Raw genomic sequence first — 17,957 nt, 5'->3', positions numbered from 1 at the left:
TGCAGGCAGCAAACTGAGGGAAAGAAGGTAAAACGACAGACACTGTCTGCCGGGTTCAGTTCCCAGGTCTCACGATTTTCATCTCTCTCTTGAATCACCAGAACGCACCGGGTCTCCAGGTGAATGCTTCTCCTCACCTCTAAGCGCTGCCCAGGGCTTACGTGGCTCGCACGGGGCTGCACCAGGGGCTCCAGGCGACTGCACACACGCCACAGAGACGGCGAAGGTTGCCTGCAGAACTCCCCCACGGCGGGACTCTGCCCTATCACATCAGACTTGGAGCTAACCTTTTTGCTGTTTTTTTTTTCCTCTTGAAAGAGCTTTAGAAATGCGAACGTGCTCATGTTCACACAAAACACCTTTGCGTAAAATATTACTACCTCTACGTTACAGACGAGGAACTGAGACAGACCCGTTCAATACCTCTTTGAAAACTCACAGGAATAGCCAGAAAAGACATCACAGATCGCTGCTTCACCAACTCAACTGCTTTTTATACTGACTAACACATGATTTTTTTCTTAGCAGCTCCTCCCATCTTCTCTCTCCTATCAGCTTCTCTTTTTGTACTTTATTTCTAAATTCCCTAGGGCGGGTGTCATATTCCTGCTCTGTGTTCGTACGGTACCTTACACAATGAAACCCTGGTCACTGACAAATGCACTTAGATGTCATCAATACATAAATAATAAATGATAGTAATTTCCTGATTATACAGCATCTCCACATGTCAGTTTAACCTCAGATCCCATTTTTGTTTAAATATCCAACACGTGTAAAAGCCCAGGTAGAGGATCAACCTGTCCATGGAATGAAATAAGTATAATGTGTCATTTAAATGGCTCTATTTCTCATAACTAGTTATATATTTCTCAATGTTTGTAAAATTTCTGAAGTATATTGGTATTGCATCAATAGGGTTAGTACTAACATTTAATCCCACAGCGGAAAATTTACAGACAAGTAGTGAGATAGATTTTCCCCCTCATTTTACTTGGATGTAACTTTATTTTGTTATCATGATATAAAACCACTACAATAATATTTGTTCCTTCAAGAAGCAACTTGATGAGTATTTTTCACTTCCTCAAGCATCTATTAGGGAAAATTTATTAGGCAATTAATCAAAGTAAATAAAATGTTTCTGAAGATGCCTTCAACAGGTAACACATTATTTGCATGTAACAGCACTACACTAGCTCAAAAATACTGATACATCTTTAAAAACAGAGTCTTTCTATAATGCCTTTTTATTTTCCTAAAACGTTCTTATTTTTTTTCTTCTACCCGTGAATAACTGGAAGTTAGTTGAGGAGGCGTAGGAAGTTTACAAGCAAAGACTATGCTGCTTTATACCAAAGAACCTCTTAAATTTTAATCACCTCATGAAAAATTGAGTATGTTAGGGAAACAGTTTGGTGGATGTCATTGCTGAACCCACGACCAGCACTAGTCAAGCAAAGAAGACAGCTTCACGTATTTTGCTCTTGGAAAACACCTTGGCAAAATCAAGCTTCTAGACTGTAGTTTGTTAGTTTCTTTACAAAATATTTCTACCCTTGAACAGAAAACAACAGGCTTTCAGACCCTTTTTTTTAATAATTTTTTAAAAATCTTATCAATTGTTTGTTTTTGTTTTTTTTTTAAATCTTACTGAAGTATCTGTGTTGGAACACAGGACAGATCAGAATATTTTCATTAGGTTCATTTCTAGCACTGTATCAAAATATAGCCTTGTAATTGCGTAGGAATTAAAAAAAAAGTGAAGAGGGCATGAAAATGAAATTCTTCAATTAAGTCTTATCTCCAGAGCGTAAATACATACAACTACAGACTTCCTAGGACCTTCACAGTCATTTATGCAATACAGAAATACTGAAATGGCTTCAAATTGAGTTTTGGAAGGAGAAACAGCAAATCTTCCTCTGGCTCTCTGCCACGCCAGCGTCTTCAGCAGTTTGCGGCTGTTCTGTCACTGTCTCTCTCCAGTTTAAGTCATGCGTTTATTTCCTGCTCTGGAGTGATCAAAGCTTTTCCCTCTAAGACAGAACATTATAATTGCCAATTTCAAAGGTTTTTAGGAAGTCGTTTCATAGATTTAAAATCATTAGCAACAGCCTTAGTGCTCATCTAGTGAGTTGTATCTTCTAAGTGTTACACAAGTGTTAATTAATTATAGGTTTGACTAAGCCTTTAAGGTTTGGCTGTATTGGGAGCGGTGTAACGCGCTCCACCTCAGCTGAAAGCCTTGGAGATATGGGGCTTTAGGGAGGCTTAGTGACTCACCGGGGAAATGAATCTGTTGTCTCTATGCCATCTAAAGCAGCTGATTTGCTACAAAAAGGAGCACATGCCGTATTTTCTTCCAGGACACTGCAGCTGTTGCTCGCCGGGTTGCCATACCTGCCTGCGGCAGAAAACCTCCTGCTATTCCAACAGGGACGGTGCAAATGCATACGTTTCCTACGCAGACTAATGACACAGCTACACAGTTTTCTTTTTCTGGGAGAGATACAATACACTTTTGTGCCTAACTGGTTCAGTTTCTGCAACATAAAAAAATAGGAACTGGTCCGAGACTGAAAGATGCACAGACTTCACGGATCCAGGGTAAGTGGGTGGCTATTCAGAGATGCCCAGAAAACCTACATAAGCATCAGACCGACCCATCCAGGAGATGCAGTAGCATTCTTCAGCGGTTTCAAAACTACAGGAGACAACAGAAATCCTGGTGTTTTTTACATTGGATAGCAGCTAGATAAAAGACAGAAATAATCAAACTGACAGGGACTGGAAACCCGTGTCTTACTCCTTTCACTGAGAGACATAACCCAGCATGGTCCAACTGCTGACCCATGGCTTTAATCCAGCCTACAGAACATATTTTCTGGCCTGTCTCCTATCCCCTGTCGCAGACAGAGTGGTCCTTCCAGCAGTACAGGCTGCCTCTGCAGCCAAATGCCTTCATCCACATTTGCATCCATTCCAGCAGAGAGATTACAGCCACAAAGACACAGGGATGTGGGGGAATGTGGTGGGGGACGTGGAGGGGAGCCACAGCAGAAGTACGACACCAGAGATTTGCTGCTTCTGGGGCAGGGTAGGTGGGGCACAGGGCAGAAAGGAGGGAGAAAATCTAGTCCGGCACCTGGAAATGCTGTGCTGGACCACCTTATCTTGCCCATTAGACTGGACAGTTAAGTTTTCTCTTTCAAATTTTTCCACCCTTTCCGTCTTCAGCCTGGGTATGGATCAGTACTGTTGCCCATCCTCAACTGCTGTGCTCTGCATTCTGTGGATAATATTGCTCTCCACAGCTGTGGTTCAAACTGCCTTACATGGGAAAGGTTTAGGATTGCTGTCTTCTGATTCTTTGGCAAGTGTTGTACTATTAGATGATTATGAGAGGTCTCCAGTATCAACATCTCATCGCTGTTTTAGAAGCAGTAAGACCAACAATTCTGAATTCCATGATATTTTTTGTCAGGTTTAGCCATCTAAACAAGATGTTTCAGCACAGTTATTCCCAATACGTGGCCCGAAGAGGCACTTCCCAGTTTGTTACTTTTTAATGCTTTCTTATCTACACTGATCTTTATTTTACCAGCCAGGCTTGCATGCGGCAGCACTGGTCTTGCTGGCTGCTATGTATCCCAGTCTAGGTGCCTATAACTCTCATGCTCTGGACATCACAAGCAGGATGCCTAACCAAGAATTTTGAGTTTCACTGCAAGGTGACTAAAAATGTTCTTTGATTTAACCACAAAGTTACTCTGAGTGGGCCAAGTTTCTTTCAAGCGCACAGCAGATTTCAGGGGACCGGGGTTTCATATGTTTAGAAAAACTCTTGTATATCCAAGGAATTCTTTAACTAATGAACAAGAATCCCTCAATAATTATAACTTTTCCATGAAAACCTGGGTTACAGTTTTATTCAAATGGACTGTTCACAACTGTGACAGAATGTTGCAGCCTGGCAGTACTTAAACAGGGCCTACAAGAAAGATGGGGACAGACTTTTTAGCAGGGTCTGTTGCGATAGGACAAGGGTAATGGCTTTAAACTAAAAGAAGGAAGATTTAGACTAGACGTAAGAAAGACATTTTTTGCAATGAGGGTGGTGAAACACTGGCACAGGTTGCCCAGAGAGGCAGTAGATGCCCCATCCCTGGAAACATTCAAGGTCAGGTTGGAGGGGGCTCTGAGCCACCTGATCTAGTTGAAGATGTCCCTGCTCGTGGCAGGGAGGGTTGGACTAGATGACCTTTAAATGTCCCTTCCAACCCAAACTACTCTATGATTCTATGAATGTGTGGATCATACTAGAAAAAGCCGATTAATTAAGATTGCCTTATTCACCAAACCCGAGACTGCATTGCTCTATACACAATTTCTTCTGATTTCACTCAGCTGGATGTAACCTGGAACTATCCATTACGTATCACCAACTTATTAGCTTCACCTGATTCAGCTGAACCTGTCTTCTCCCACTCAGCAGGGCAATAAGGGTATTTTTAATCTGCTCTAAATTGCACTTGCAATTTGTTTTAATATGATGAATCTCTTTTATGACTGTAAACACTTGAATAGTTGCAAGGGCTAATCAGACCATTTAAGATGTGAACATATTCCTAATGAACAGCATGTGTCTGTTCCTGTTGTCGTCTTTCCCTCCATGACTACAGCTACCACTCAGACAAATCTCCAGCAGATTTTGTATCGCAGTTTTATCAGCTCACACAAAAAGGTTGGAATTTCCCATACAGACAGTGAAGACCACTGCCACACGGAAACTGATTTTCTCTGCTGATTCACACGTTACAAATCCCACAGCACAAACCAGAGAAGACTGAAAAATATTCAGACTAAAGGGTAGCTTCCCAGAATCTTTTTGTATGGATGCATTTTTCACTAATGGGTTAAAAGAATAATTTCTAGTCAAAGTATTCCTGAATGAATTCTGTGGAATGCAATATCGACTTGACCTCTGCTCAAATACACATACGTTAAATACAGAAATCTGCTTTCTCTCTCTCTCATCAAGAGATACCGAAAACTAAACCTTTGACTAAGTGGTTTGACAACTTAGAAGAAAATAAAACTCACAGAGAACAAAAAAAAAAATAAATTTACATTTTTTTATCCGCTGTTTGGTTAGTTCTAATACATAGTATATTGATTTATGTGTTTGCGGTTTTTTTACCAGTAAAGAAGCAGTAAGCAAAATATGAATCCCTTTTTCTTCATCCCAAATACACAAGGGGAGAAAGTTAATGATAGTACAAAATACAGGAAGAAACGGTGAAAAGGAATTATATCAGATACATAAGGAATATATATTAAAAGGAGGACCTTTACAAAGTTGCAGAGGAAATTTTACGCTAGTAGACTAACATGAAACTGCCTGTGTCTTTGCAGAAATGTTCACATGGTGAGGAGAGAGTTCATGGGGCTGTTGGTGAGGCCAAACCATTTATATGAGAATGTGAGAGGAGGACATGGAAAGGATTAACGAGAAACGGGCAGATGAGCCTGAGAATACTCTTGGAATTCAGCCAATGTAAAATCTGACCCTGAAATATAATGAATTGAAATTTCCTATGGTCATATCACGTGAGAAAGCGAGAGCAGTTTTACTGACTCAGTGCAGTTTGAAATGCTGAGTGGCACTGGAGATGCCAAGTGACCACTCAGCTCCCCTCAGCCTACAGACGTGTCAGCCCACGGCGGGGAATGACTGGTTTATGTTGTCTCGGGGCAGGCAGCTGGCGGGAACAGCCAGGTGCATGCTGCTGTTTTCTTATTTAGCACAGTTGAAATCATACCATGGTACTCACTGACAGGGACGCCCAGATCATCAACAGGGTTCTCTCCTATTGCAGGAGCCACAGGATCTTGCAAAAAACCACGGTACTCTATCCTTAAAATAAGTGGGCTTTTTGTTCCCACTATTGCCATTAGAAAGGCTTTCCAAAATCCCATTGCTGTAATGGTTAGGAACCTCCTTCTAATTTTCAGCTTAAATTTGCACATTGCCAGTTTATATCCATTTGGTTTTGTGTCAGCACTATCCTAAGACTTAAATAGCTCTTCTGGATCTATTTCTCCTTGAGGCTTATCCAGGATTTATTCACGCACAGTTCCACTGATACGAGCCAGAAGTAGTCCTACAGTGATACAGTGTTTTTTTAACACAAACCTAAAATGTGTTAAAAAAAACCAAAACAAAACAACAAAACAAACCCAAAGAGAGGCTGGTTCCTTGGGATTTTTCTGCAACATTGCAAGATACACGAAATGCAAAGCTACTGTTTAAAAACCAGAGATGACAAAGAAAGAGATAGGCGCAGACCACACAGGACTCACCCCAAACTCTGTGCAGAAGATGGGTGGATGGGTTGTGCGGTGAGTGCACACGAAGTGTCCCACACACCTAACAGCAGTGCTCCAGGGGGCTGGCAGAAGGCTCCTTAGCCTCCCAGATTGCCAAATTTGTTGTCATACTTACACACACCAATCAGAATAAGAGTTACGAAAAGAAATTAGAGAAACAACTCACACTTGGAACAAAATGATTTTTCTAAATGGCTAGAAATGAATGAAACACAGTTGGTCGTTTTGGGGAAAGAGCGAGAAGACAAACCACCTGGAGTAATATAAGGTCACACTTATAAAGCCAGCTGTTACTCTGATCATTAGCTACTTAGTCTAAGCAAGCAGATGTATTTCCTTTGGGGAACTTCTGCTGAAATCATGGAGTTCAGCATATAAAGCAATTGAGGAATCAAGTCTTTTTCTAAACACTTATTTTAGAAGGCTTATTTTTTCCTCAAAATACTTGCTGTAGCTTTCAAAAAGCTTTCAGTTTCTTCAGTATAAGCTGCCCCTGCAGAACATTACAAATTTTTCTTTTCCAAGGCTTTGACAGCTTTGAAAAATAGCGTTATATTTGGAAAAGTGTATTTTGAAGAATTATGATACAAACCAGTCTAAATTTCAATGAAGTCACTAAATCCTTCCATTTACTTTAGGAAAAAATTGAATTTGGCCTGGATAGTTTATAAAAAAAACAAAAAAACTGTCCTGATTAAAGAACTTGTCATGAGTTCCAAGGAAATTCTAAACTAGCCAGGATTTCTTTGTCAAATTACAACATTTACAGAAACACACGTCTTCATTCACTAAGATACATTTGATTTCATTCATTTTTATGCAGCATCCTTTATTTACAGCATTTTGAAGACCAATTTTGTAACACAATTTCAACACAAAGTACTCCAGGTGTCTGTTATTTCACCCTTTCTGATATTATGGTTTAATGAAATCCTCACTGCTTTTACTGTTATCCTATCTCAGCAAGCAGATAAATAAGGCAGCGAAGAGGAGAACCTCTTCAAATGCTACCTGCTTTATATTTCAGCTTTCAGGTAATCCAGTATTTAGCAGAAATCTTTCGGCAACGAGGATGACAATTCAGAGCCAAAGCACTGACAGATATACTGGTCCTGAAGACTCTTAAATCTCTCACTAGTCAGGTGAGGAGCAATCATAATATCTTCATACAGAAATGTAAATTGCTGAATGATACCTGCGCAATAGGATCTATAATATTTCAACATCACACAGAATTTTCCAGGCAACTACAGTCTCTAAGTGTAGTGAAACATAAAGGGTTGTAGGAAAAAATTGTATTACCTTGTGTGTCTAACTGGATGCTTTAAAAACCTAGAGAAGTAAATATTGCTTTCTCAACGTCAAGTAGCCAAGCAACATCTAGCCTGTTTTTTAGCTACTGAATCTGAAGCTGTGATATAAATGACAGACGTGGGAGACCTGACTTAGACAAAAGCCCAGATGCAAGATGTCATTCAGCTGAATCACCCACCTGTTCCGCACTAGCAGTACGGAACTGCAATAATGAGCCACTGGCTTGCCCAAATGGCTTTCAGCTCTCCAGGACCCCTCATGTAAATGTTGAGTTGGTGGAAACACATGTGATCTCTGACCAATTTTGGGAGATTGTGTCCTTCAGAAGCACAGCCTAGAATCCCCTTCCGAGAGCAAGTATCTGCAGCTTTCAAAGAAACAAGCAAAACTTGCTCTTTATTTAGAACACAACCAGAGAGAAGGCAGTGGTAGGGACTTATGCATTGTACCCAGCAAGAGGATAATAAAATACTGACTAGGAGCAGGCATAAGAACTCATATTTCCTCTCTTGCTGTACTATCCTACCAATTCTGAGTCCTGCCTCCACAATCCCAAAGCAAATGCTTAAGGAACAGTAAGAAAAAGGCAAAATTATGTGATATGCTTGAAAACTTCCTTGCAAACTCTCCCAGGCTCTATTTCCAGCTCCAAAAATTCCTGAAATGGATGTGGTTTCCATCTGCCTAGCAACCCTCAGTAGGTTTCTCTTTTAAGAGCTTATCTAGTATCCTCTCAAAACATTTTGCTCTCAGAGCAACCTGCAACAGAGCTTCACAGGTCTACCACCTGTTACAGGAAGAACTACCATAGAATCATCATAGAATCATAGAACAGCGGGTTGGAAGGGACCTCAAGGATCATCTGGTCCCACCTTTCTTGGCAAAAGCACAGTCTACACAAGATGTCCCAGAACACTTCAAAGTGTCTAATGTTGGAGAATTCTCCACTTCCCTGGGGAGATTATTCCAATGGCTGATTGTTCTCATTGTGAAAAATTTTCCACTTGTGTCCAACCGGAACCTCCCCTGGACTAACTGGTACCCATTACCCCTCATCTTTTCCACGTGACTCCTTGTAAAAAGGGAGTCTCCATCTTCTCTGTAGCCACCCTTTAAATACTGGAACATGGTGATAAGGTCTCACCTAAGCCTTCTTTTCTCAAGGCTGAACAAACCCAGTTCTCTCACCCTTTCCTCATACGGCAGGCTTCCCACTCCTTTGATCATCTTGGTGGCCCTTCTCTGGACCCTTTCATGGCAGTCCACATCTTTTTTATATGGCAGGGACCAAAACTGAACACAGCATTCCAGGTGTGGCCTTACAAGTGCTGAATAGACTGGGTAATGACTTGTTTATCTCTACTGGTGATGGCCTTGTTGATGCAGCCCAGCACCCTGTTGTCTTTCTTTGCCCCAGCAGCACACTGTTTGCTCATATGGAGCTTGTTGTCCACCAGGACACCCAGGTCCCTTTCCAGAGATCTGCTGCCCAGCTGGATAGATCCCAGCCTGTGCTGCACTCCTGGATTATGTTTTCCCAGGTGCAAGACCACACACTTGTCTTTCTTGAGCTTCTTAACTACCTACCCTTTCATTTGTTTTTAAATCTGGCTCCTACTGCCTTCATTTGCTGTCCCCTTGCTCTCACAGTGGAAGACTAAGTGAAGAATCTATTCCCACCATTTGTGAGTTTTTAATCCTCTATATAACAAACTCTTAAGTTGACTTTGTTCTCAACAGGGAGTCCTAGTGTATTTTGTCATTCCTGAAAACAGATACCCATTATCTTTCCTCTTTCCATTCCCTTAGTCTTTTCCAAGTCTGCTGTGCCCCTTCTGAGATAAGGGGAACATAAGCACACACAATAATTAAGAAGTAGTTTAGCAGTGACTTAATGCTGTGGCATAATTGATGTTATTCGTTCTTTTCCCTATTTCTTCCCTGCAATTCCTAGCCTTTGTCCTTTTTAATTTATCTTTTTTTTTTAAAGCTAAAAAGCTTCATTTTAAAAGGGAAGTACGAAGAGTCCTCTCATCTGACAAAACCTAATGTTTGGAGACAGGAGATTCGGGTTCAAATCCCTTTAGGTCAGAATAGGTCTTTCCTCTAGACTGTCTTTTCTTGGTAAAACACTTCAGTCACTGGGCAACAACATGAGAAGGTGGCACAGCCCATCACCTTGTCCTTTGTCTTAACCAGCAGTAGCAGCAGCAGTCAGATCAAGGTACCTGATCCTGTCAGCATCTATTTAGGGCAGCCTTACTGATTTAGGGAGCAGGGAAGTCATCTGAAAGAATATTTGGGTTTGGATCCCAATTAAACTTAGGAGGGAAAGAGGCACCGAGATAGACATAATAGGGTCAGGTAAGACACACGCAGAAAAGGAACTGTGCCTGCCTGAAGAAGCCTCAAAAGGTACTAGCTGAGTTGGGGACCCTTTTAATTAAAATTTTGGGTTCAGGCATCTAAGTTCCACTAGTGTCCTACTTTAGCGCTGAGTTCCCCTTATCAGATGTAGAACAGTATTTTTGTCATCAACGGGACTTTTACCAGAATAAGGATTTCTGAAATTAGCTAACTCAAACCATAGCTCCTGCAGTCTCCGATTAGTAATGAAAAATACTGATTTCTAGGGTGAAATATAGCTGTCTCTGGTGGATCAAAGAATACCTAAATCCAAGTATGGGCAAGTAGTAGAAAGCAACAGGAGTTGCTGAGAGGCATGCCTCATCTAGAATAATCCATGATGCTTTTACACAGTGCCTGTGTTTCTTAACAAGTCTATTATTTCACCTCGACCAGATAGTGCCACAACATCAGCCAGCGATGCAAAATAAATAAAATAAACCCCCACCTTGTTTCTTAAAATCTCCAGTTATTTCCACCTGAGCCTCAAGACTGAATTGACTGACATCAGTAATTTGTATTCAACAAGCAACCTGCGCCATACCTTCCCACAAAAGTCCTCTGCTGCCAACAGTTCCTCAACAACCTGCTGGAGCCAAGTTTCATTCGCAGTCCCAGCCTCTTTGAAAAATTTGCTATCTTTCATGTAGTGGATTTTGTTTATTTAATACTGTAAGTCGTTTTCTTCCTGTTGATTTATCTTTCTAATGCAGAAGGCTTGACATGTATTCAAAAAGGTAACTTTTGTCTTTATGGGAAAAGCAGCTTATTGAATAGCCAAAGGATGTCTCATACAGGAAAGCCACATAAATGGTGCACGAAGCTGTGAGAATCGAGCTGTTAAATGGGAGCGGGGGGCTCCGGAACTGCTGCAGACTCCAGGCCCTACGGGGAATACTGAGAAGCACGACACGTTTGAAGAGGAATTGAAATTGTCAGCGAAAGAGCAGAATCTGTTCACCCTTAAATTCCTAATTAGAGAACTCGGAGCGGGCAATGACCACTCAAATGATGAGCACAGAAAATGAAGGAAATCGCCTTCCTTAAGAAATAGGCGAGTGCCTACACTCATAAATTAACATCCCGATTTATAATCCAGATTATGATTAGAGTAGTTTCAAATTACCTCTGTAATTTTATATGTATTATTTAGTTTCTCTCCAGGAATTCAGATAGAAAAGTACATTTAGAGGTGAAGTAATATCAAATACAACTTGGAAAACTTTCATTACACATTGTACTGAATAAACATTGCAAAGTACAGCTTTAACTATTTCAGATATGTCCCACAGACTAGTGTGCTGAATAAATATTAGGTTACACTGACATTAACTTTTCATATGTCATTAATTTCTGCATAGCTTTTCATACCTGCCAGTATTTGAACCTAAAATAAATCCATACTGTATATTTAAATTTTGGCATATAACAGTCTCTATGGTACAAAAGTGCAGAACGTATAGATGGTTATAGTAGAGACGGTTAAATAGATAGTTAAACAGTACTAAAATTCTTATTTTATTTTTAGCTCTTATGTCTTAGATATGGCAGGAGTAAAGTTCTCCACAGGAACTTTGTATCATCATCCATAGGAACGTGTCATCTTATGTGTAAAATATGCTAAAACATTAAAAAATAATACACAGTAATATTACTGTGATGTGATTGAGTTTGAAGTATGCCAAATATCTGCCTTACAAAAATACCATCAATATAAGAGGTTGGTGCAAAACAGAAGGATCTGATCCCACAGTCCTTTAACAGTCTAAAGCTTATTGAATCTAAACGTGCAGACATGAGAATGAACAGAAAGTGGGATTGGATTTGGAAAGCTGAGCCAGGGCTGTCCTTCAGATTCTTATCATTATTAATTGGGGCCGTGCAATAAAGAGCACAGAGAAGTTGATTTTCTTGTTGGTAGTGAGATGTATGCTGTCTACTAGCTTGGAAACACAGTCCTGATGTCAGCCATGTAATAAAATTTAGAATGTTTAGGGAAACGTTATACTTTTGTACGAATACAGCCATGGTACTGGGATGCCAGAAGCAAACTAAAAATGAGAGATCTTTTCTAGATACTGAAAACTTAAAGTGAGATGCAACCAATTAAACAATCTGTAGTTTAATTAGCTGCATTTTGAAAGGCAAAACCCTGGCTGAGGTCAGAGAGTGATAGTAGTAAGGTGTAGATGAGCTAATTTCGGAGAGACTTTTTACATTATTTGGGGAAATTATCTACATTTTGCTAGTGAGAGCAGGGAATATTTTTTAAGTCTTGCCTAAATATTTACACCTCTTTGATTCAAATTTAGCCACAATTATAATGCAATTTGTTAAAACCCGTTCCTTCTTCTATTAACATTTTCTTGCCCACACAGATTCATAGTCAACTTATAGAAAAGACTCCAGGTATTTCTTCCGTAAGCACAATGAGACAAAAGCTACAAAAAGGGCACACCCCATTGACTTCCAGAAAGCTACATGGAACAGACCAGTAAGCTGGGGCAGAATTTCAAAGAATATCTTCAGCCTGAGATATACGCTGAATAGATGTAATTGCATATTCATATATTTCTCATTTAAAATAAAAATGTAAAAAGGCAAGTGAATTGTCCACAGAGTGTCCTTTAATTTTAGTAACAGAAAGAACTGCATAAGAAATCTCTATTCTAAGTACACAGTAGTGTCCACAAATAATCACACAGGACTTCTCATGTGCCCGCCCTTGCGACTGAATAGCATCTCACTCCACAAGTAGTTCCATTGAACTCCACTGAATGGCACTCACTGAGAAGACTCAGATAATACCCCTCCATAAATAATTACATCAGTACTTGGCTTCGGTAACACTGTGGAGGAAGGTGCTATCCGTATCTCAGCAGGGACATTAGAATCGAGCCCCTAAGCATTTCTTCAATAACACAGGGAATGAACTGTCACTCTCTTGTCATTCCTGAAAGAACTTTTTGCCTCTGTCTGCTCCAACAGGTTTTCCTTCAGTGAGGCTGATTTGGCCGCCTTGTCTTCTCTGAACATATACGAGACGGAGATTTTCCTGACGCATCTCCCAGAGGCAACAGCAAACCTCCCAAACAGATTCATAAGAAAGGACCTCCTGTCGAGCTCTGTACGTGACTAGCTGAGAACTCTACAACATTTTTTGGAAACTGCAAACAAACGAGGCTGGCATCAACATGTTGCCGAGCCTCTGACTAGTAAGTGCGGTCTCCAGAATGCAAAGGCAGACGGCCACGCTCTTCCGCAATGTCCCATTCACAGACCCCTGGGTCTGGTTTGATGTGGTTTCTTCCATACCAGAAATACCTAATGGGAAGAGCCAGCCTGTCTGACCCCGTCCTCCCCTCTCACCAAGCCCTAGGAACAAGGCACTGGTAGTATGCAACCATATATTTTATCTTTTTAATGAGAAAGCAAAAGGAAATAACGTCAAAATCCTAACAAAATATTTACTCCTACGAACTAACACTATCAGGTAAGAGCACGTTTAGTTATGGAGAGATACTCAAAGATGAGCATATTCAAATGAAATCTGATTAAATCTGTCTAATAACCTGTACAGGGCATTAATTCTTGGGAACAACCATGCCGATGAACACACTGAGCAGTCTGGCTCATGAGTCTTCAGAATGAACCACCATTGAGACCAAATCATCCATCACATCTAGAAAGGGTGTCCCCTTCAGGTCAGGTTTGAAAAGAATAGTCTATCAGTCTAGAGAAATAAAAAAAAAAGTAGCCACACATATTATACCTCATGTGTGAGTAGAAAGCCTTATTTTCCCATCCTGACAGATCTTCTAAATTCATTAATCTAACATACAAATGCAGAGCATGTATTTGAATACTACATTATACAAAACCACCTTATTCCTAAAAAGACATGGGATGAAATTATTAAGAAAACATAGATTTCATTAGAAAAGTTATGTTTGTCTTGCATTGCTTGCAATGTGGTAGGATCATCTGCACACGGAAGTTAGTCTCCAAAAATTGAATTGTGTTGTATTACGTTATGACCACGTCACAGTATACTTGATCTCACACATTCCTCACACTTTTTCATATACCTCCACACACATACACAGGCACCTGTTCATTTTGTCCTTTAAATAGTCTTGGGAGTACATCTGATTTTAGGAAACAGGTTGGCAACATAAGACAAATGTTCTGAAAACTTAACAAAAGTTTTACGAAAGGCCATTCTTTGCCAAACCAGTATAAGGGAATTATACTAGAATAAGTACCCTATTTTTAGAAATAGGTTAGTTTAAAAGTGACACTAAAATGCTATTAATGCCTTTATAAAGATCACACATTTTAATTCAAGGTCAGTTACATTCATCACATTTATAGTTGAATTATTCCACTATCCATTCAGAAAGGAGGTAAAAATATCTTTCACGTAACAAAATTGTAAAAAGTAGTTTCCTCTAACTCGCAGAACTTGGTACGGAAATTGCTTTCACTCCGAGTAACCTAACACCGATCTTTGTTTATAGAGTTTCATGGTTTCAGAAGCAGCACCACCTATTGGGTGAAAAATGTAGGTTAGCGCCTACTTTATCACGAGAGACCTATTGTAAAACTGGTTTTGTACATAATGGGCTGAAGCTCCTAAGTTCCTCATACTTGAACACAAGCAAACAACTAGTATTTTCTAGCGATCTGTTTGATAGAAGCCTATAAATTCAAAATGATCATTCGATATAATATCAAACCCACCACTTAAGCTCCTAATATTTATTTGACAAAGTATTTAAGACGGCACTTCTAAGAGCATCAACCGCCTCAGGCTGGCTATAATAATAATACTGAATAACAGAGCATCGTGTGACTTTTCGGATGCGCTCCAGTTGCACAGATCTGAATGAGTTGAAAATTAACTTGGTTATATAAGTAGCCCCACTAAAATCTATACAGGAATCCATATTCTGTATGCAGTGTCCCACGTGAATGAACAACTCGTATTTTGCTTTTCGAGGCAGCAGTGGTAACCCTGGTTTTTAGGGCAATTGCTGTCCTTACCCGTTCTTAGAGAACGAGTCTGGCTTTTCTGGGGGGATGAAATTTTGCACCCCTCCCCGCTTCTCTTCGAAGCAGCTCCTGCGAGAGGCTAAAGTAAAATTTCACGTCCCACGCCCACGGAGGAAGCTCGATGTCCATACTGCTCGGCAGGGATGCTCATACCCACTCCCGTGCGGGCTGCCCGGTGCGGAGAGACACCCGTTGCGGGGGGTTGGGGGCGGTGGGGGGGGGAAGAACCCGGCGGGGCGCGGGGGCTGTGGGAGCAGAGGCAGGGTGGGCTGGCGAGTGCCCCCCCGGAGCAACCCGGCTGTGCCGCGGGTGGCGCGGAGGTGCCGCGGAGGTGCCGCACATCGTTGGAGCCCGGCAGCGGGAGGCTGAGGTAAAAAGGGGCAGGGGGAACCTTCCCACCCGTGGCGTTGACAGCGTGTTCCCGCGGCGGCGACTCCACCGGCAGCTCTGAGCCAAAGGCATCGGCGGGAGCAAAAAAAAAACGGGGAGAAAAGTTGGTCAGAAAACCCGAGGATGAATTCGCGCAAATGTCACTCACCCACTCTGAGGATGCAGACGAGCTGGATGCAGGCAACCAAGCGCCCGAGAATGAGCATGTCCAAATCGTCCTCTGCCTCCTCCCGTCCGCCTGTCCGACTGCCTCTCTGCCTCCTGCCTCTCTGCCTCCTGCCTGCCCGCCTGCCTCCGCGGGCAGCTGCGCCTCTCCCCGCTGGGGAGCCGGCTCCGCGCCGCGGCCGCGCCCGGCGGCCGCCCCCACGCCGCGGGTGGGCGGGATGAGCGGCGCTGGCTGCTGGCGGGGCCGGGGCTGGCTCAGCGCATGGCGGGGCTCGCCGCGGCCGCCCTCCGCTGCCCAGGGCGCGGGTGCCTGCGGGGGAGCGCGGGGCTGGCCGCGGGTGCGTGTGCGTGGGTGCGTGTGCGGATGTGTGTGTCTGTGTGTGCGCGGGGGGGGGGCGGAGACCGCGCGCTGCTGGGCGGGCGCGCACGTGTGCGCGCGTGTGAGTGTGCGTGAGTGTGTGCGTGGGGAGGGGGGTGCGCGGGTGGGAGGGGGCAGACACGCCACCCCCCGCCTCAACCGGCAGGAGGGAGGGGACCGGGGTGAGCGGGGGCGCTCAGGTCGCCGCGGTCAAAAGCGTGGCCCCGAGGCCGAGGAGCCCGCTGCGGGAGGAGAGCGGCTTCGTGCGGGTTGGGGACAGCCACCCCTTTCGGGACACCCCAACCCGCCCCCCCCGGCGTGCGAAGGGAAAGTTTATTTCGGTGGGGTACCGGGGGTCTGGGAGGGCGGCGGTGTGAGGGTCTGGCAGGTGCCAACCCGGCGGTGGCGGAGCCTCGCAGCCCCTTGGGAGATGGCGCCGAGCGCGGAGGAGCCCCGTTAAAACCCGGTCCTCCCGGGAAGGATGGCGGGGAGCTCTGCGGGGCGGGTAAGCGCCACCGGGCTGTGAGGAGGTGGCGTTTGCGGGCTGCTCCCGGAGCCGGGAAGCGGAGAGGGTACGCGTTCCCTGGGAACCGGAGTGGGGCGGGGGGGCGGGGGGGAGCGGGGGAAGGGGGGCTGGAGCCGCAGGATGTCGTTATCCGCCTTGGAAGTGGGTCAGGGCGCAGGCACTGGCACCGTTTCTTCGGGAAGAGAAAACAAGACCAAAAAAACCCAAACCCCAAAACTACCCAGACAAGAAGTGAAAAACGAAGGGAAGCAAACGGCAGGTCTGGCGTGGTGGGGAAGCGCAGGGCGGCAGGCGTGGGCCCGTCGGGGAGCCCCAGACGAGACGCCCCCCTGCGCAGCACCCCGATGGGGAGGGAGCGGGCACCCTGTCTCCCAGGCTGGGCCTGACCCCCCCGGCCTTCCTGCGCTGAGCTGAGTCCTCTTGGGTGTGGGAAAGGAAGGTGGGGGGCTAGAAACGCCCCCGACAAACACCGTGGGTTTGGGAGCGTGAGGTGGCACACGCCATCCTCCACTTCATCCCCGGTCCGCCCAAGTGCAGCCCAGGAGCCGTGTGAATGGCTTCTGTGTTTGCGATACTGTTCCCATCAAAGCGAAACCGTCTACTCAGCACGGATGTGCCGTGACTTTTAATGGCAGAAAACTTAAGTGTAAAACCACTTGGTGCTTTAGAGGTGCCCTGCTCCACCAGGCCTCTAAGTCCTCAGGCACCAGAGCAGCTGCTGCCAGCTTGTCCTTCAAGGAAAACAAAAAAACTCCTGTGTCAGTTTTTCATTTCGGTGTCCACCTGCCCTACCTGGCTTTTGGGGGTGTTATTAGCTATCTTGACATGAAACAAGTTGGAAATTTCTGAGTGAACAAAAATTAGAGGAGAAATTGCTGAGGTGCTCAAGCAGTTGGTTGTATTTGGGAAGCAGACTGCAGACGTGTCTTCTCATGCAAAGTCAGCATCTTTCCGGGTACTACAGAGTTTACATACAATAGAGGCTGGTTCATTAGGAGAAGGATTAACTTTGAGTGACAGTTCTTGTTAAACGGACTACTGGTATCACGGGAAGAAACAAGTTCCGTGCGCTGCGCTCCACCAATAAAAAACTTTGTCCTAAGGGAAAAAGTTGTTAAAGATTTTAGTCAGCTGATTTTCATGTTCCTGAAAGAACCTAGATGCCAGGAAACAACTGTAGTGATTTCCAAGCCCATACACATGCAAACATGCACAAACACACTGATATACATATGCAAGACAAAATACTAATACCAGTGGATAATATATTTAAAACAAACTCCAGCTGCCACACTGTTTTGCAATTGGTTTAGTTTCTCAGGAGGAATAAGAATTATATATGCAATATGT

The 17,957-nt window shown here is 43.5% G+C and overlaps 1 protein-coding gene across 8 annotated transcripts in view; it reads right to left on the bottom strand.

Annotated features, from left to right (window-relative positions):
* PTPRZ1 (protein tyrosine phosphatase receptor type Z1) overlaps positions 1-16,132 on the bottom strand; it is a 143,722-nt gene extending 127,590 nt beyond the window's left edge. For 3 of the 8 annotated variants that reach the window (XM_063323263.1, XM_063323264.1, XM_063323266.1), the window contains exon 1: positions 15,707-16,132. In XM_063323263.1, the coding sequence (XP_063179333.1) occupies positions 15,707-15,764 (58 nt within the window). In that variant the 5' untranslated portion in view covers positions 15,765-16,132. The remainder of the gene's footprint in view (positions 1-15,706) is intronic. The other 5 variants (XM_063323265.1, XM_063323267.1, XM_063323269.1 and 2 more) reach the window with 3 other exon arrangements.
* Positions 16,133-17,957: the final 1,825 nt, after the last annotated feature.

The sequence above is a fragment of the Chroicocephalus ridibundus genome, chromosome 1 (genome assembly GCF_963924245.1).
Source record: "Chroicocephalus ridibundus chromosome 1, bChrRid1.1, whole genome shotgun sequence".
Classification (NCBI taxonomy): domain Eukaryota; kingdom Metazoa; phylum Chordata; class Aves; order Charadriiformes; family Laridae; genus Chroicocephalus; species Chroicocephalus ridibundus.
The sequence above is the reverse complement of the archived record's forward strand: the minus strand, read 5'-3'. Positions and strand labels throughout refer to the sequence as shown.